Raw genomic sequence first — 20,000 nt, 5'->3', positions numbered from 1 at the left:
GCCCATTATCTGTCTGTCTGTCTGTCTGTCTGTAACACGTCGCCCGGAGGTCTTTATCTGCTGTCATACATGGCCCGCATCATCCCTCCCCTCACTCCCCCCCTCGCCCCCAAATGTTCCAACCACAGTTAACCCCCATCCGTGTCTCGTCTCACTTCAAGTACCATGAGGAACAAACCGGGGAGTTGTCATTTGAAACGGTTTCATCTCAAACCACCGCTAAATTAATATGTATTTGGTTGTCTGGACCCCATGGGAGAGAGAGAGAGAGAGAGAGAGAGAGAGAGAGAGAGAGAAAATGCTGGCTTCAGCAGTTCCTCTTCTTACAACTCTGTAATTAGGGGCGAGTGTTTGCGGACACATCTCAGCCTGCGATGCAGCAACGCTGCGATGCAGCAACACATCCCTGTGTGACTGTGTGTGTGTGTGTGTGTGTGTGTGGTTCTCCAGGTAAAGGCGAGACGGGGGGGCGCATGCACGTGACCCTGTGTGACTATGTGTGTGTGTGTGTGTGTGGTTCTCCAGGTAAAGGCGAGACGGGGGGGCGCATGCACGTGACCCTGTGTGACTACATCCAGCCCTGGGAGACCATGAGCCCCACACAGAAGAAGAGCCTCACCCAGCGCTACCAGATGGGCTGTGAGTGCAAGGTAAACTATGAAACGCACTGTTTTTGGTTTTAGTCATAGTCTCTTGAATGGTTTTCCCCTTAGTTTTAGTCACATTTTAGTCACCTGGAATGTTTTAGTGTTAGTCTAGTTTTAGTCGACTAAATGTCATGAGATTTTAGTCGTTTAAATCTACAGGTGATTTAGTTGACTAAAATTTATTTTGGCGGGCCGTCGTAATGGCTGATTTTACACTTGCTGAAAATAGCAGATCTGCAAGCTCACAATGCGTCGCAGCGCGACACGTTGTGAGCTTGTAGATCGGCTATTTTCAGCATGCAACTAATTGTAAAACTAATTGTAAAATGAAGAAGTCCCTTCCTGACATTTTAGTCTAGTTTTTTTTTGTTGACAAAATTGTCAGTATATTTAGTCCTAGTTTAGTTTCCATTTAGTTTTCGTCAGTGGTAAAAGGTAGTCGACGAACATTTTTCATCTTGTTTTAGTCGACGAAAACAACACAGGCAGAGGTGCAACAGAGGTGCAATAGAGCGCCGCAGTCCCGCCCCCTCGAGAGACCCGGAAAAGAAATCCCCGTTCATTTTCCTCATAGACTTTTTGGAAAGTATGTATTTAAAGACGTTTACGCCACGGACAAAGCCAAATCTTGACAATAAACAAAGCCAAATCTTGACAATAAACAAAGCCAAATCATGACAATAAACACAATGTTTTGGGCCAAACAAAGAAAAAAAACGGCAGGTTACAACAAATTTTTTGTTGTTTTTCTTCTTTGTAATTATTTGTTTGGTCCAAAATATTGTGTTTGTTGTCATGATTTGTCACACCTCTAGTTGTCTTTGTACGACGCTTAAAAGGTCTTAATAAATAAATACCATTTGAAATGTCTATGCATTGGGAATCATTTCCTGGGCCTGGCGTCGTCATGAAAGGGGGCGGGACTGCGACGCTCTATAGAGGCAGAGGTGCAACAGAGGCACCTCAACAGAGGCACCTCAACAGAGGCACCTCAACAGAGACACCTCAACAGAGGCACCTCAACAGAGGCACCTCAACAGAGGCACCTCAACAGAGGCACCTCAACAGAGGCACCTCAACAGAGGCACCTCAACAGAGGCACCTCAACAGAGGCACCTCAACAGAGGCACCTCAACAGAGGCACCTCAACAGAGGCACCTCAACAGAGGCACCTCAACAGAGGCACCTCAACAGAGGCACCTCAACAGAGGCACCTCAACAGAGGCACCTCAACAGAGGCACCTCAACAGAGGCACCTCAACAGAGGCCATGGCCATACATGGCCTACTTGTGTGCAACGTGCAAGTTGCACGTTGCACACAAGTAGGCCAGGGACGTGCACACATAGACATCAAAGGGGGCTTCAGCCCCTGCCCTTTTACCCGTCTGTAAAACAACTGCCCTCTCCAGACCACGAACGCAGCATTTACTAAAGGTGAAAGAAATGCAAAATGCCGGAAGGCAGCATTCAGGAGAATTCCCTTTTTTTCCAAAGTCTCCTGAACTTTGAATGCAGCATTTTGCGTTGAACAAATGTTTTTAGAAATCCATGTGGTTACACCCGCATCTCCACTAAAGAGTGCTGCGGTGCGCCCCGAAAATAGCTGATCTACAAACTCTCAATGCAATGCAGTGCGACGCGTTGAGAGATTGTAGATCTGATATTTTCGCTATTTTTGTCTAAAAAGTGCCCTCGTGCGGGACGTCCCTTATTATTATTATTTATTAATGCACCATATGCCCAAATATGGGCGTACGAAACCAGGAATGTTGCTGCAAATATAATGTGGAAAGAAGACCTCATTGGAACAGCATTACGGCTCCTAATATTATTTATTACCTGGCTGGTGGTATTATTATGCCTCCGAGCTACGATGAGGCATATTGTTTATGATTACACCATATGATTCCATTTGTGTGGAATCTGGACCCTGCTAACGCATGATTGGTACAGCGCTGGCAGCTATATGTTCCTTTGTTTCCTCTGTTCCGTGTAGATCTGCACTGCCCTGTGAGATCTGACATGTAGTTTAATCTGTCCCATGTAGATCTGCACTGCCCTGTGAGATCTGACATGTAGTTTAATCTGTCCCATGTAGATCTGCACTGCCCTGTGAGATCTGACATGTAGTTTCCTCTGTTCCGTACAGATCGTGTGCTGCCCCACCCTGCCCTGTGAGATCTGACATGTAGTTTCCTCTGTTCCGTACAGATCGTGTGCTGCCCCACCCTGCCCTGTGAGATCTGACATGTAGTTTAATCTGTTCCGTGCAGATCGTGTGCTGCCCCACCCTGCCCTGTGAGATCTGACATGTAGTTTCCTCTGTTCCATACAGATCGTGTGCTGCCCTGTGAGATCTGACATGTAGTTTCCTCTGTTCCATACAGATCGTGCACTGCCCTGTGAGATCTGACATGTAGTTTCCTCTGTTCCATACAGATCGTGTGCTGCCCTGTGAGATCTGACATGTAGTTTCCTCTGTTCCATACAGATCGTGTGCTGCCCTGTGAGATCTGACATGTAGTTTCCTCTGTTCCATACAGATCGTGTGCTGCCCTGTGAGATCTGACATGTAGTTTCCTCTGTTCCATACAGATCGTGCCCTGCCCTGTGAGATCTGACATGTAGTTTCCTCTGTTCCATACAGATCGTGCGCTGCCCCACCCTGCCCTGTGAGATCTGACATGTAGTTTCCTCTGTTCCATACAGATCGTGCGCTGCCCCACCCTGCCCTGTGAGATCTGACATGTAGTTTCCTCTGTTCCGTGCAGATCGTGCGCTGCCCCACCCTGCCCTGTGAGATCTGACATGTAGTTTCCTCTGTTCCATGCAGATCGTGCGCTGCCCTGTGAGATCTGACATGTAGTTTCCTCTGTTCCATACAGATCGTGCGCTGCCCTGTGCGATCTGACATGTAGTTTCCTCTGTTCCGTGCAGATCGTGCGCTGCCCCACCCTGCCCTGTGAGATCTGACATGTAGTTTCCTCTGTTCCGTGCAGATCGTGCGCTGCCCCACCCTGCCCTGTGAGATCTGACATGTAGTTTCCTCTGTTCCATACAGATCGTGCGCTGCCCCACCCTGCCCTGTGAGATCTGACATGTAGTTTCCTCTGTTCCGTGCAGATCGTGCGCTGCCCCACCCTGCCCTGTGAGATCTGACATGTAGTTTCCTCTGTTCCGTGCAGATCGTGTGCTGCCCCACCCTGCCCTGTGAGATCTGACATGTAGTTTCCTCTGTTCCATACAGATCGTGTGCTGCCCCACCCTGCCCTGTGAGATCTGACATGTAGTTTCCTCTGTTCCGTGCAGATCGTGCGCTGCCCCACCCTGCCCTGTGAGATCTGACATGTAGTTTCCTCTGTCCCGTGCAGATCGTGCGCTGCCCCACCCTGCCCTGTGAGATCTGACATGTAGTTTCCTCTGTTCCATACAGATCGTGCGCTGCCCCACCCTGCCCTGTGAGATCTGACATGTAGTTTCCTCTGTTCCATACAGATCGTGCGCTGCCCCACCCTGCCCTGTGAGATCTGACATGTAGTTTCCTCTGTTCCATGCAGATCGTGCGCTGCCCCACCCTGCCCTGTGAGATCTGACATGTAGTTTCCTCTGTTCCGTGCAGATCGTGCGCTGCCCCACCCTGCCCTGTGAGATCTGACATGTAGTTTCCTCTGTTCCGTACAGATCGTGCGCTGCCCCACGCTGCCCTGTGAGATCTGACATGTAGTTTCCTCTGTTCCGTACAGATCGTGCGCTGCCCCACCCTGCCCTGTGAGATCTGACATGTAGTTTCCTCTGTTCCATGCAGATCGTGCGCTGCCCCACGCTGCCCTGTGAGATCTGACATGTAGTTTCCTCTGTTCCGTACAGATCGTGCGCTGCCCCACGCTGCCCTGTGAGATCTGACATGTAGTTCCCTCTGTTCCGTGCAGATCGTGCGCTGCCCCACCCTGCCCTGTGAGATCTGACATGTAGTTTCCTCTGTTCCGTGCAGATCGTGCGCTGCCCCACGCTGCCCTGTGAGATCTGACATGTAGTTTCCTCTGTTCCATACAGATCGTGCGCTGCCCCACCCTGCCCTGTGAGATCTGACATGTAGTTTCCTCTGTCCCGTGCAGATCGTGCGCTGCCCCACCCTGCCCTGTGAGATCTGACATGTAGTTTCCTCTGTTCCATACAGATCGTGCGCTGCCCCACCCTGCCCTGTGAGATCTGACATGTAGTTTCCTCTGTTCCGTGCAGATCGTGCGCTGCCCCACCCTGCCCTGTGAGATCTGACATGTAGTTTCCTCTGTTCCGTGCAGATCGTGTGCTGCCCCACCCTGCCCTGTGAGATCTGACATGTAGTTTCCTCTGTTCCATACAGATCGTGTGCTGCCCCACCCTGCCCTGTGAGATCTGACATGTAGTTTCCTCTGTTCCGTGCAGATCGTGCGCTGCCCCACCCTGCCCTGTGAGATCTGACATGTAGTTTCCTCTGTCCCGTGCAGATCGTGCGCTGCCCCACCCTGCCCTGTGAGATCTGACATGTAGTTTCCTCTGTTCCATACAGATCGTGCGCTGCCCCACCCTGCCCTGTGAGATCTGACATGTAGTTTCCTCTGTTCCATACAGATCGTGCGCTGCCCCACCCTGCCCTGTGAGATCTGACATGTAGTTTCCTCTGTTCCATGCAGATCGTGCGCTGCCCCACCCTGCCCTGTGAGATCTGACATGTAGTTTCCTCTGTTCCGTGCAGATCGTGCGCTGCCCCACCCTGCCCTGTGAGATCTGACATGTAGTTTCCTCTGTTCCGTACAGATCGTGCGCTGCCCCACGCTGCCCTGTGAGATCTGACATGTAGTTTCCTCTGTTCCGTACAGATCGTGCGCTGCCCCACCCTGCCCTGTGAGATCTGACATGTAGTTTCCTCTGTTCCATGCAGATCGTGCGCTGCCCCACGCTGCCCTGTGAGATCTGACATGTAGTTTCCTCTGTTCCGTACAGATCGTGCGCTGCCCCACGCTGCCCTGTGAGATCTGACATGTAGTTCCCTCTGTTCCGTGCAGATCGTGCGCTGCCCCACCCTGCCCTGTGAGATCTGACATGTAGTTTCCTCTGTTCCGTGCAGATCGTGCGCTGCCCCACGCTGCCCTGTGAGATCTGACATGTAGTTTCCTCTGTTCCATACAGATCGTGCGCTGCCCCACCCTGCCCTGTGAGATCTGACATGTAGTTTCCTCTGTCCCGTGCAGATCGTGCGCTGCCCCACCCTGCCCTGTGAGATCTGACATGTAGTTTCCTCTGTTCCATACAGATCGTGCGCTGCCCCACCCTGCCCTGTGAGATCTGACATGTAGTTCCCTCTGTTCCGTGCAGATCGTGCGCTGCCCCACCCTGCCCTGTGAGATCTGACATGTAGTTTCCTCTGTCCCGTGCAGATCGTGCGCTGCCCCACCCTGCCCTGTGAGATCTGACATGTAGTTTCCTCTGTTCCATACAGATCGTGCGCTGCCCCACCCTGCCCTGTGAGATCTGACATGTAGTTTCCTCTGTTCCATACAGATCGTGCGCTGCCCCACCCTGCCCTGTGAGATCTGACATGTAGTTTCCTCTGTTCCATGCAGATCGTGCGCTGCCCCACCCTGCCCTGTGAGATCTGACATGTAGTTTCCTCTGTTCCGTGCAGATCGTGCGCTGCCCCACCCTGCCCTGTGAGATCTGACATGTAGTTTCCTCTGTTCCGTACAGATCGTGCGCTGCCCCACGCTGCCCTGTGAGATCTGACATGTAGTTTCCTCTGTTCCGTACAGATCGTGCGCTGCCCCACCCTGCCCTGTGAGATCTGACATGTAGTTTCCTCTGTTCCATGCAGATCGTGCGCTGCCCCACGATGCCCTGTGAGATCTGACATGTAGTTTCCTCTGTTCCGTACAGATCGTGCGCTGCCCCACGCTGCCCTGTGAGATCTGACATGTAGTTCCCTCTGTTCCGTGCAGATCGTGCGCTGCCCCACCCTGCCCTGTGAGATCTGACATGTAGTTTCCTCTGTTCCGTGCAGATCGTGCGCTGCCCCACGCTGCCCTGTGAGATCTGACATGTAGTTTCCTCTGTTCCATACAGATCGTGCGCTGCCCCACCCTGCCCTGTGAGATCTGACATGTAGTTTCCTCTGTCCCGTGCAGATCGTGCGCTGCCCCACCCTGCCCTGTGAGATCTGACATGTAGTTTCCTCTGTTCCATACAGATCGTGCGCTGCCCCACCCTGCCCTGTGAGATCTGACATGTAGTTTCCTCTGTCCCGTGCAGATCGTGCGCTGCCCCACCCTGCCCTGTGAGATCTGACATGTAGTTTCCTCTGTCCCGTGCAGATCGTGTGCTGCCCCACCCTGCCCTGTGAGATCTGACATGTAGTTTCCTCTGTTCCGTACAGATCGTGCGCTGCCCCACCCTGCCCTGTGAGATCTCCGCCCCCGAGGAGTGCCTGTGGACGGACCTGATGATCGAGAAGCAGGTGTACGGCCGCCAGGCCAACCACTACGCCTGCATCAAGCGGGCCGACGGGTCGTGCTCCTGGTACCGCGGCGTGGCGCTGCCCAAGAAGGAGTTCCTGGACGTGGAGGACCCCTAAAGGCCCGAGGGGGGTTCCCAGGAGGGAGGGAGGGAGGGAGGGAGGGGGGCCCGCCCCGCCCCACTGCACAGCCTGATGATGGAAAAGAAAATAATAATAATAATAATATTAATGATTACATGTAAAATAATACATTACAATGAACCCATGTGAAACCCTATATATATATATATATATATAGCGCCCCGAGGCTGGGCATTGTTATCGTAAATCGGGGCGGAAATGTTCCCGTGGAAATAGCTCATCTACACAGCCCACGCACGGCCGCGTGTAGATCGGCTATTTTCGGCGTAGAGGTATGTAGGGTTTATAAGTGGTTATAAGATTAGTCACATGTGAGTACACAGAGAAAAAGGATTTCGATATGAAGGGCCGTTCACATCAAGCACTGCAATATAACCACCGCGTATACATAAATAGTTTAACCCATTCTGACCTGAGATCAGATTCATACGAGGTTTCCACTGGACACACACTGGTCTGACGAACCCATTCTGACCTGAGATCAGATTCAAAAAATGTCAGTCGTTCTTCGATTTTTCAAAAAATAGCAGACCTACAAGCTCGTATCGCGCCACTCGGTGGCGCGATATGAGCTTGTAGATCTGCTATTTTTAAATAGCTAAAGCACGACATGATGCGAACACCAAAATGGGTGCCCGGTCAGAATGGGTTAAAAAAAACATAGTTCTATAAACTCGAGTGAATGACAAGAATCCACTGCAGCATAAACATAGTAACAAAGCCTGTGGTGAGCCAAATGTACCTTATTGTTGTTATCTTGTTGTTATCGTTATATAGATAGGAGTGCTTGGCGTGAACGGCCTTTAAGACAGAGTCACCGCCGGTCCGAGAACAACCTCCATCCTTCAGCTTTTTGTGTCGGGAGCTTAAATAATAGCATACTTGTTACGACCGCTTTGTTCAGTTCCCAAAATGCAAGGCTTGTATCTCTGTACACTCTGAAAAAGGGGAACGTTCCAGAGCAGTGCATTTGGGAACCCACTGTTCTGGACGTTGTTCTCGGAACCCCGGCGTCTCTGCAACAAGAAACCAAACCACGGTTAGCGTCGTGATGACGAGACATAGACTGGTCGAGTGATGATGATGTCACTTCCTCCTGAGGCTGGCGTCAGGAGGATATAATTATGAGAGAGAGAGAGAGAGAGAGAGAGAGAGAGAGAGAGCACTTCCCGCCCCTGCATAGCTCTTAGCTCTGCTTTCAGACCACACCAATCCATCTCTGAGCTCTGCTTTCAGACCACACCAATCCATCTCTGAGCTCTGCTTTCAGACCACACCAATCCATCTCTGAGCTCATGGACGATCCATCAGTCATAAAATAGTTCCGTTGTGTTTAGATACTTTAATTACCTCATTCTCCGTTTAGATTTTTTTTATTCCAAAGACAAATTTTTCAAGTTGCCTTTTTCTTCCTTTCTTTTTTTTTTTTTTTAATGATTGTCTCCTTCTTCCCACGAATCAAGACCAACGTTATTATTATTATTATAATTAGGTATGGATTTCCCCTCATGTTTACTGACGGGACCAATCAGGCTATAGACGCCCATGGGAGTTGTGAGACATGCTCGCTTTTAACATTGCTTCTTTTAAATAGTAATATTAATATTGATAATAGCCATTTTATATTGCTCACGTATGAGGGGGGGGGGGGGGGGGGGGGGATGTAAGTGTCGTAGTCCAGTGGTTCCCCCCAGGGGTCCTTGAGGGAGTTTCAGGGGGTCCCCAGCTAAATGATAGTTAGGAACCAAATGGACCCTTATGGGTCTGTAACTCTGAGTGTACAAATGGAACCAAATGGACCCACTCTCAGAGTTAAATTAACTTTGATTTTACAATATAAATTGGGGGTCTCAGAGATAGAAATGCCATTAAATGGGGGTCCGTAGCCTAGCACATATCAACCTGGGGGTCCTGGAAATTAAATGAGTTGAGAATCACTGCTAGAGTCTCTTATGAGGGCCCCTGGCATGTCTTTTCAAATGGGGGGGGGGGTCCCGTGGGCTAATAATTAGTCAATTTGGGTGTCCTTGACATGACAAAGTTTGGGAACCATTCGTTGCTATAGCCTACTGCGCTCCTTGTACACGCTAAAATCCTCAGTGTGCATTTCACTCCCGAGTGTGTGTGCAAGTCCTGGAAACAAAAAGAGTCCATTATGTGCCATTCTCAGGAGCTAAACAGTCAAATGAATGCTATGGGTTTTATTGTGCAGGTCTCACTGGACCAGTCTATGCTGTGTGAAGGTGAAATGTGATCCTGCTCACGAGGTACCTTATACGACCACACATCCAACCCCCCACTTACGCATACACACACGAGCGCGCGCGCACACACACACACACACACACACACACGTGCACGCACTAACACACACACTCACTCACACTCAAGCCCAGTCTAGAAGACTATCTAAACCTCCCTCCAATTTTTCCTTTGCCTCTTTAGTTCCGTCGCGCCACCTCTCAGACACCCATCCTTTAGTTCCACCTCTCAGACACCCATCCTTTAGTTCCACCTCTCACAGACACCCATCCTTTAGTTCCACCTCTCAGACACCCATCCTTTAGTTCCACCTCTCACACACCCATCCTTTAGCTCCACCTCTCAGACGCCCATCCTTTAGCTCCACCTCTCAGACGCCCATCCTTTAGTTCCACCTCTCAGACACCCATCCTTTAGTTCCACCTCTCACACACCCATCCTTTAGTTCCACCTCTCACACACCCATCCTTTAGTTCCACCTCTCAGACGCCCATCCTTTAGTTCCACCTCTCACACACCCATCCTTTAGTTCCACCTCTCAGACACCCATCCTTTAGTTCCACCTCTCAGACACCCATCCTTTAGTTCCACCTCTCACACACCCATCCTTTAGCTCCACCTCTCAGACACCCATCCTTTAGTTCCACCTCTCACACACCCATCCTTTAGTTCCACCTCTCAGACACCCATCCTTTAGTTCCACCTCTCAGACACCCATCCTTTAGTTCCACCTCTCACACACCCATCCTTTAGTTCCACCTCTCAGACACCCATCCTTTAGCTCCACCTCTCAGACGCCCATCCTTTAGTTCCACCTCTCAGACACCCATCCTTTAGCTCCACCTCTCAGACGCCCATCCTTTAGTTCCACCTCTCAGACGCCCATCCTTTAGTTCCACCTCTCAGACGCCCATCCTTTAGTTCCACCTCTCAGACACCCATCCTTTAGTTCCACCTCTCAGACGCCCATCCTTTAGTTCCACCTCTCAGACACCCATCCTTTAGTTCCACCTCTCAGACGCCCATCCTTTAGTTCCACCTCTCAGACACCCATCCTTTAGTTCCACCTCTCAGACACCCATCCTTTAGTTCCACCTCTCAGACACCCATCCTTTAGCTCCACCTCTCAGACACCCATCCTGTCCCGTTGCATCTCGTCTACATGCAGTATATGTAGCAGTATAGTACCTACCGTTATGCATAATACTTGTTGTTATTTTAACAATCTTGAGAATTATTTTAGAACTAGATCTTTTTTTTTGTCGAGGATGAGTTCCAGTATATATATAGAACCTGAACACGTGGACGCGATGTCTTCGCCCGGACGGACGGACGGAGACAGACAGACAGACAGAAGTTTACCCGTTAACAAGTGCTTTTCGGTGATTCGCCCCATAACCAAGTTGTGCTCTTTTTATTCTTGCCATTTGTCCAAAAACAGAGACAAAGTTATAAACTGCAGTAAAAATGGAAAATGTTTTGTGGAGAGACATAAGCGAGAGGTGTAGGAGGAGGGTTTGTTTGTTTGTTTGTTTGTTCTGTTTAGCTATATATACATTAACATGTGATGAAAGGGAGAAACAAAAATAGCTTGTGTGGGATTGTAATTCAGTGTCTGTCGTATTTACCTGTCAAACTCTTGTTTGTAAAATGCAAAACCGCAAAATGTCATGACTTGCCCTAAAACATCTACAGGTCCTGCCATGCTTAGCGTTGCCGCGCTGCTCCTGTCATTAGCCACTCCAACCCTAGTGTTCCGATATTCCCGGGAAGGTCTGATTAGGCGAACGTTGGGGCGAAATTAGCCCTGTCCTGAGCTCGGCTATTTTGTGCGAATAGACGTGGGGGGGGGGAGTTGGAACAGGTTTGAAGTGGTTGATAATGAAAAGCTTTATATCGCCGTCCTAGAAAGCCAAGTTACCCGAGTGTATACCTGAGTGTATAGGCTACACACAGTGCTGTTTCATACCCGATCAGAGTGTATACACACAGTTTAATACACCTCAAGCTATACATTAACATTTCAACGACACGAAGGCGGAGCATTAGAGGCCTAATTTAAAACAATTAAACTCTTTCCATTATTTCTTTAATTATTTTCCATTTTGTTTTTATTCAGTGTTATATCATGTCATGATTTTATGTGTGTTGTTTTTTTTCCGGCTGTTTCTTTGTCATGTATAGCTGTAGTGTGGAAAGGAGAGGGTCCTCTTGCGCTGGAGTAACGTGAGAGAGAGAAGGAGAGAGAGAGAGAGAAAGAGAGAAGGAGAGAGAGAGAAGTACAGAGGTTCTTTTTTTGTGTCTAAAATGGAAAACTTTGAAGAGGACGATGCATGTGTCTGATGCTTTGTGTAAGTCCTAAAGCCAAATGGACAAAATATACAGTATTATCAAATAAAAGCCAAATGTTTGAAAGAAAAGAAAACCCCTGCCTTGTGGTGTTATAATATGAATTACTGTTTGTCAAGTCTAAACAATTGAACCAGTTTTATTAGCTTTAATCCCACTACCAGAATCGCCAGGTCGGTGTGGTGTCTGTTTGCGTACTAGGATCAAGCTTACTAGCACTGAGTCCACTTGCCTCCCAACAAGCTTACTAGCACTGAGTCAACTTGCCTCCCAACAAGCTTACTATAGCACTGAGTCCACTTGCCTCCCAACAAGCTAAATTGATGATATTAGAGTGAAGAGGAGGGCTGTGGGAAAGGGGCAGAGCTGTACAGTTATATCAGAGTTATATTATATTGAAGAGGAGGGCTGTGGGAAAGGGGCAGCGCCGTACGGTTTAAATGGATGTGGTGATCGACTCAACAGGGAAAGAATTTGAGAAATCTGCAGAGTGAGCCCAGAGCGCGGTGGTTTTTGTCATCTTCGCGGCGCTCTCTCTCTCTCTCTCTTCCCCTAAAAAATAAAAAGCCTGGCGGTGCCAAACAAACCGATGATGTTTGTTCATAGAGTGTCGACGGAGGAGGTGATTTCTTGTTTTCCTTAATTCCTTATTTTTCCCCTCTGCCTTTAGATATAGATACTTTATCCCATTCTGACCTGAGATCAGATTCATATACGAGGTTTCCGCCGGACACACACTGGTCTGATGAACCCATTCTGACCTGAGATCAGATTCTAAAAATGTCAGTCGCTCTTCGATTTTTCAAAAGTAGCAGACCTACAAGCTCGTATCGCACCACTCGGTGGCGCGATATGAGCTTGTAGATCTGCTATTTTTAAATAGCTAAAGCATAACATGATGCTGACACCAAAATGGGTGCCCGGTCAGAATGGGTTATTTGTCCTTTCGGAGATTTGTTTAGTGCAGAGCAGTCATCAGGATATACATAAAACATGCAAACAAACAGATCACACAGTACATAGACAATAAAGAAACAGTGCCAACAGAAGGCCACCAGTCATAGTTCCAAGAGGCATCACATCACACCTTATGCACGGAACTGAGACGGGGCCTGCTTGTTCATCAGTCCTATACTTATGGGAACAAACGATCTTGAGGCCCTATAGCCTGCAGGGAAGGTACCATATACCGTCGCCCTGATGGTAAAAGATGATATTGGCTGTATAACGGGTGTGTGTTGTCCCTAGTAATAGCTTTCCCCTTCCTGAGGACCCGGGTCTCATACATTGGGGTCATACTCTCAAATCGTACCCCAGCTATTTTACTGGACACGCTGATGATTTTATGGAGTTTGTTATTATTAACCAATGATAATGAGCCATACCAGGAAACAAAACAAAATGTCAATGCACTCTCCACAAAGGATCGATGAAAAAGTGCCATGATATGTTTTTCAACGTTATACTGTCTCAGTCTGCGCATAAAATGCAGCCTCTGCTGACCTTTCTTGTAGATGGAATGAGTGTTGGAATTCCATGTCAGCTTGGAATCAATCGTTGTACCCAAGTACTTATATTCGTCCACAATCACTACCCCATCCCCACCAATGACTATTTCCCGGTGTGCATGGGCACCAGTCCTAAGGTCCAATATGACCTCCTTAGTTTTTTTTATATTAAGCTGGAGGAAGTTACTCCTGCACCAACCGGCAAACTCGTCCACTGTTCTTTATAGCTTATCTCATCATCCTCAATCAGACCAACAATAGCTGTGTCGTCTGCGAATTTAACAATACAGGTGTTGTCTGACTCACTCCTACAGTCGCTTGTGTACAGCGTGAACAATACCGGTGAAATCACGCTCCCTTGCGGAGCCCCAGTGATTGATTGATTGATTGATTGAAATATTTATTAACAGTTTGTAGAATTTACAGTACATTTTAAGCACAAACTCAATACAAAGACTGTTAACTGTGAGTGGACGACCCAATTAAGCATTACACTTGTTTACAACAGGGTCCACATTGTTCAATTCATCAAAACATTTAGAGACATACAAATAGACACTTCTATGTAGCTAAAGAACAGAATAGGAATTCATCATATAGGAAGCAAAAAGGGAAAAGATACATATACAGTGAGGGGAAATGGGGTGGGGGGAGGGGGGATTCAGATTTTACAGAGGCCAGTTTCGAATTGCAGCCATCCGTAGGTGCCCTTTGAGAGCGGTTTTGAAGGAGTCAAGGGATTCACATGTCTTAATGACTGTTGGTAGGGCGTTCCACATTTTGGTGGCATAGGAGCGAAAAGAATTTAGTCCCTTGTTTGTGCCGAATCTGGGTTGTAATGGGAGAGATATTGCTTTATTCACCTTGACCTGTTGTACCCGCTCAGTCAGGAATGACTCCACCCACCTGATGATATTGGTGTTAGCACCCATATCAAAGAGTTTCCTCATCAAAATATGAGGTCTCATTGTGTTAAACGCAGAGGAGAAGTCTACAAAGAGTACCCGAGCATATCGTTTCTTTTGAGGTTTATCTAGATGGTAGTAGATTTTATTAAGGAATACCGGAAGACTCGACCCGGTGCTTGCCCGTTTTTCCTCCCGGAATTGTCACCAGTGAGGGGGATAACTTTGTAATATGCTATTGGCTGCTTGTATTCTTTTTGGAAAAATATAAAAAGATACTCCTGTAGAAAGGCTATATTATTTTACTTATATTGACCCTATAAACAATTTAGTATTATTTAGTATATGTAAGGTTTTTCACACTCAAATGGTACCTCGTCAGATAATCCCCACATATCCTACAACAACTTCTGTGAACAGACTTCAATGTAGTAGATTTTCATAAATTATATTTGTACTTAGGCTGTCTGCTGTCATGAAAGTTTATAGTTAGAGAAATTCAAAGTCCAGCCGTCTGCTGTCCAGCCTCTCCCACCCCTCACATTGGGGGAAATTCTTAACCTGACGCTGCCAGATCCAAGAAGCTTGCTACACAAATTTGTTTCACAGCTTATTGGGATCTGGGATCGCGGAAGCAAATTCGATGACGGGGCTGTTCCTTTTTTTCAAGATACTTGGTAGATGATTGGATGGGACCGTCTGCCTATCACCGTGTGGGCGTGCAAACACAACCAATCATATTGACGTGTCTATATAGCTTCACATCCGGTTTCGCCCATGTCCCGCCCTTAGCTCACGCTGATTGGTCCGGTACGGAACAGATTTTTGTCAGCTCAACTGTCTGAGAGATCCCAGATGAATGCTGTGTTGGGATACATGGTTACCCAATACCGCCCTCATCTGGCAGCGTCAGGTTAGGAAATTCTGGGAGGAAAACAGAAACGGGGCGAGTCTTCTTGTTACCTTATTAAGCATAAGAAGAAGAGCATCATCAGTTTTGACTGACTGGGTGATTTCCTCTGTGATGTACCGTAGGGTAGCTGTCTGCCATTTCCCCAACTGGACTGCTCAATCCGCCCACACAGTCTCCATGTGGAGGGGGTGTGACTGTGAGTGGTTTGCCAATACTCACATGTTTTACTTGGGTAAAAAAGTATCAATATATACTCCGTTACAAGTAAAAGTCCAGTATTCAAAATGGCCTTTCAAATGGCCTATAATATTAATATATTGAAACGCTATTTTCCTCTGAAGTAAAAGTAGGCTAATTGAAATTTGTAAATACAGAAGAAAGTAAAAACAAATGCCTCAAAATTGTACTTAAGGAGAGTACTTGAGTACATGTACTTAGTTACTTTACACCACTAACGCTCGTCCATGACAGCGACTTTGTCCGCTGTCTCACATCCATGGTTACCCAAGAAAGACTCGCCAAGATAATGTCTCAAAAGTTAATACCAGTAAGTACAAGTAAGTAGGTCGGAGAGGCATGCTGAATACCAATTAATTACTTATTTAATCATGAAGTGTGTTGTTGACTGCAGTCTCTTATATCATAGGCGGGTCAAACTGTTGCGAAACAACAGCGCGCTCTGTTGAAAGTTCCCCCTCAGTGTCGCCACCACTTCAACAAGATCCACCCACATGATCATTTCACAAAGGATCCTCAGAGTCAGAGAGGTCACGGTGGTGATGCAATGGTTGTCGCGTCAGACCTAAATGACACCCCGGGCGGCATGCGCGGCCTGGCCTTAACCCCAAAGCGCACAGGTTACTGGAACAGAAGTTTGGCCTTCCCGGTGGATGTCTCAATATAGGCTCTATTTTGGAAATAACTCTTCCAGTCTTCCTACCGCTCTCCGGGCCCCATATTGCTTCCCTAGTTTCCATCACAGGGGTTATACCCATGATATACTAATGAAGGCCCTGTTCCATTCTGGTCAAACAGAGTCTCAGGGCTGTATTTTGCGTAGTACCAGGTCTTATTGCCTGACTTGAGTAAACTAAAGACCTGGAGGCGTGATCAATGCCATTTGGCTATTCTGAGTGGCCAAAGAGCATTGATCACGCCTCCAGGTCTTTAGTTTACTCAAGTTAGGTAATAAGACCTGGTACTTAAGACACGCAAAATACAGCCCTCAGGGCGGTGCTGCTATGTTGTTGGTTCGGGGTGCATACTTAGTTTAGACTAGTCATCATTGGTTAGACATGGGTTAAGGTTAGGTTTAGGTGTGCTGCCCCGTGGGAGGTTAGGTTTAGGTGTGCTGCCCCGTGGGAGGTTAGGTTTAGGTTTAGGTGTGCTGCCCCGTGGGAGGTTAGGTTTAGGTTTAGGTGTGCTGCCCCGTGGGAGGTTAGGTTTAGACTAGTCATTGGTTAGACATGGGTTAGGTTTAGGTTTAGGTGTGCTGCTCCGTGGGAGGTTAGGTTTAGGGTGAGGGTTTGAGATAGGTTGTAGTTGTAGGACTAATGACTGGTCTAACCAATGACTAGTCTACTCTAAACCAAAAACTGTCTAAACTAAGTTCACTGGAAACACTGTGGACCCTGGTCCTTGACCCTGAGAGTGGGTTCCAAAATGGCCCTGTACGGGTTTGTAACTCTGAGAGTGTATAGGCTACAAATGGAACCAAATTAACCCATGTACAAATGGGCTACACTCTCACAGTTATGCAGGGGGTCCTCTGAATTGAAATGTTTGAGCACCAGCTGGCTGTAGGTCTACACTAAATGGAACAATAGAGCCTTAATTATAGTGTCATTGGTAACACCTGTGAAGGAAGTGGGAAGAGGCCAGGCTGGAAGTAGGAAGAGTTATTTCCAAAATGGTGTGTAGGGTAACAGGTACGCTCGCCCCCTTTCCATATCTACTCTACCTAGCTGTAAATAACAAACATGTTGGTGATTATTTAAAAGGTATTATCATATTAATTTATCATTGTTAAGTTCACTCAGTATTTCCACGGGCATAATGATGCCATTACAAAACATGGGCTACATGGAAGAAATGTGTTTAATACAACGAAATTAACTGCTAGAAGGTCCTAAATTAACTTAATTAAGCAGTCACAGTCTCTGTGACATGTTGTTCTTTCTAAATTTTATAGAGATCGACTAGGCTACTATGCAATCAAATAAATCTGTATGCAAGATCATTTCAGAGAGGGAGGGAAATACAAAATTATAACTTTAACTACATTTTAAAAAAATCGGGGGAGTTGGTAAAGGGGCGATCAGGCATATACAGCATAGCCTATTCCCCAAAAATACAATGTATAGTGACTTAAAGTGACTGCAGTTCCATTCAGGTGCCATTTGCAGACACATATTCATTCCATGATTCATTCACAGGTTTTGACAGTGGAACTGTGTATTTGAAGTAGCGGCGCCACCTAGTGGCAGGGTGAGAGAACGCCAACCAGCACTGTGGCCTGTTTGTGTTGTGCCTGATAAAGCATTGCTATGATATGACGTCAGGCTGAATAGGCCTAACGGAACCACCCTAGAGGTAGATTGTAATGGAACTAAACTTACCTGTAAAACTAGCAATAATGCAATATATTCAGAAGCATTATTGATTGAAGTATTTATTAACAGTTAGAATAGTTCAAGCACAACTCGATCTACAAATACTGTGGATGACACCATAAAGCATTTCACTTGTTGTTTACAATAGGGTCCACCATTTTCAATTCATTTTCCATTCAATCTTAATATAGTCTTAGAGATTTCATAATGTAATTAAGCAAAAGTTTAAAGCCTTGATTTCTTCGCCTGGTTGGCAGTAGCCTACCAATATTGCTAAAATAATAATGTTACATTATGTTAATTGTTTAAGAAACAAGGCTTTTGTGTGTGTGTGTGTGTGTGTGTGTGTGTGTGTGTGTGTGTGTGTGTGTGCGTGTGTGTGTGTGTGTGTGTGTGTGTGTGTGTGTGTGTGTGTGTGTGTGTGTGTGTGTGTGTGTGTGTGTGTGTGTGTGGATGCTAACCGTAATGGTGCCAGGAAACGTAATGTAGTAGGGTGCCCCTAGGGGCAGGGGTTGCCTAACGTAATGTAGTAGGGTGCCCCTAGGGGCAGGGGACTGTCCCAAAAGTCCCAAATGGACTTTCAATCTAGGAAGTGTATGGCCTGCAATGACATGCATAAGATCTGGTCATCCCAGTTTATAGTAAGATGTTAAAAGTGAAAATATTTAGGACGACCGTTGAGCCGATTCTACTCTATGGCTCCGAGACATGGACACGAGAAATTGGAGAAACGGTTGGAAGGATGGCACTTACCCTGAGGGCCACGTTAAGTGAAGGTTTGGGGCCACTTACCCTGAGGGCCACGTTAAGTGAAGGTTTGGGGCCACTTACCCTGAGGGCCACGTTAAGTGAAGGTTTGGGGCCACTTACCCTGAGGGCCACGTTAAGTGAAGGTTTGGGGCCGCTTACCCTGAGGGCCACGATAAGTGAAGGTTTGGGTCACTTACCCTGAGGGCCACGTTAAGTGAAGGTTTGGGGCCACTTACCCTGAGGGCCACGTTAAGTGAAGGTTTGGGGCCACTTACCCTGAGGGCCACGTTAAGTGAAGGTTTGGGGCCACTTACCCTGAGGGCCACGTTAAGTGAAGGTTTGGGGCCGCTTACCCTGAGGGCCACGATAAGTGAAGGTTTGGGTCACTTACCCTGAGGGCCACGTTAAGTGAAGGTTTGGGGCCACTTACCCTGAGGGCCACGTTAAGTGAAGGTTTGGGGCCGCCAGTTAATTGCCCATGTATGCACTATAACTAGACTAACCGGAGCGTCTCACCCATTGGTCATGGTTGGGATCTTGTGAATGGGATGTTTTGATCAGTGTTTCTTTTTACCCCAGCAGCCTCACAGTTCACACACACCTTGTGACTGTTCAGATGATCTGGCAGTTTAAAAATAGCTTCAACTTTAACTGTAGGCTACATACATTTCATTTAATCATCAAAACAACACAAATTCCCCAAAGAAGTCCCCAAAGAAGTCACAAAAACTAGAAGTTGTCAAACCTATAAGCAAGGTGTAAAAAAAGTGTTAAAAGTGGTTGAAAGTGGCTGTGGGAGACAGAGTGCATTTGATTTGATTTATTTTATATATTCATGATACAAGTCATAGAAGAGCAGTACAGAATTATCAGGATTGCACAAAAAGTCAGAGGACTTAATTCCATTGTGATCCAAATAAATAAATAGTTACAGCATATGATGTAGAAGAACATTAACATTACAATACTAATGACATTTACAACCGGCCATCATAGATCAATAAACAAAAGACAATAAATAGATATAAATAGATAAATACAGCATATATAATATAGCTATACTAACTTGCCCATCAGTCACTTTTTCAACATATTTGAGACTGGGCAAATTTACTTTCCTGTACCTTCAGCTAGTGGACGGCCCTGTCCTGAGTTGGGTTCTCCCAGTCAGTGTCTCTCATGTGCTCGCCTCGCCTCCCCATCCCTTATATTGTCCCTCCCTCCCTATAATCGCTCACAGCTTTCCCCTGATGTCTGCCTCAGCAATAAGGAGACACTACAAAGACCAGACCACCCATCCTCCTGTCTGTCCCCTGCAGGGGTGTTGTGCTTGTATTGTGTTGTTGTGTGTGGTGAGTTCTCTCCTTTCCTGGCATCTTCTGAAATACCCTGCATGCATGGTGGTGGTGGTGCATGAATGAA

General features: G+C 47.2%; 1 protein-coding gene and 1 long non-coding RNA gene across 2 annotated transcripts in view; both read left to right on the top strand.

Moving 5' to 3' along the window:
• LOC310875104 (metalloproteinase inhibitor 2-like) overlaps window positions 1-7,279 on the top strand; it is a 43,515-nt gene extending 36,236 nt beyond the window's left edge. Inside the window, exons 4-5 of the mRNA XM_083788175.1 lie at window positions 526-650; window positions 7,058-7,279. Coding sequence (XP_083644301.1) covers window positions 526-650; window positions 7,058-7,255 — 323 coding nt within the window. The 3' untranslated portion in view covers window positions 7,256-7,279. The remainder of the gene's footprint in view (window positions 1-525; window positions 651-7,057) is intronic.
• A 4,210-nt stretch (window positions 7,280-11,489) lies between these two features.
• Window positions 11,490-11,966, top strand: LOC310875106. Its single transcript, XR_014570614.1, has 2 exons — window positions 11,490-11,519; window positions 11,550-11,966. It is a non-coding gene; the product is annotated as an uncharacterized lncRNA (long non-coding RNA).
• Window positions 11,967-20,000: the final 8,034 nt, after the last annotated feature.

Source organism: Protomyctophum parallelum (assembly GCF_964188405.1).
Source record: "Protomyctophum parallelum genome assembly, chromosome: 17".
Lineage (NCBI taxonomy): Eukaryota > Metazoa > Chordata > Actinopteri > Myctophiformes > Myctophidae > Protomyctophum > Protomyctophum parallelum.
The sequence above is the reverse complement of the archived record's forward strand: the minus strand, read 5'-3'. Positions and strand labels throughout refer to the sequence as shown.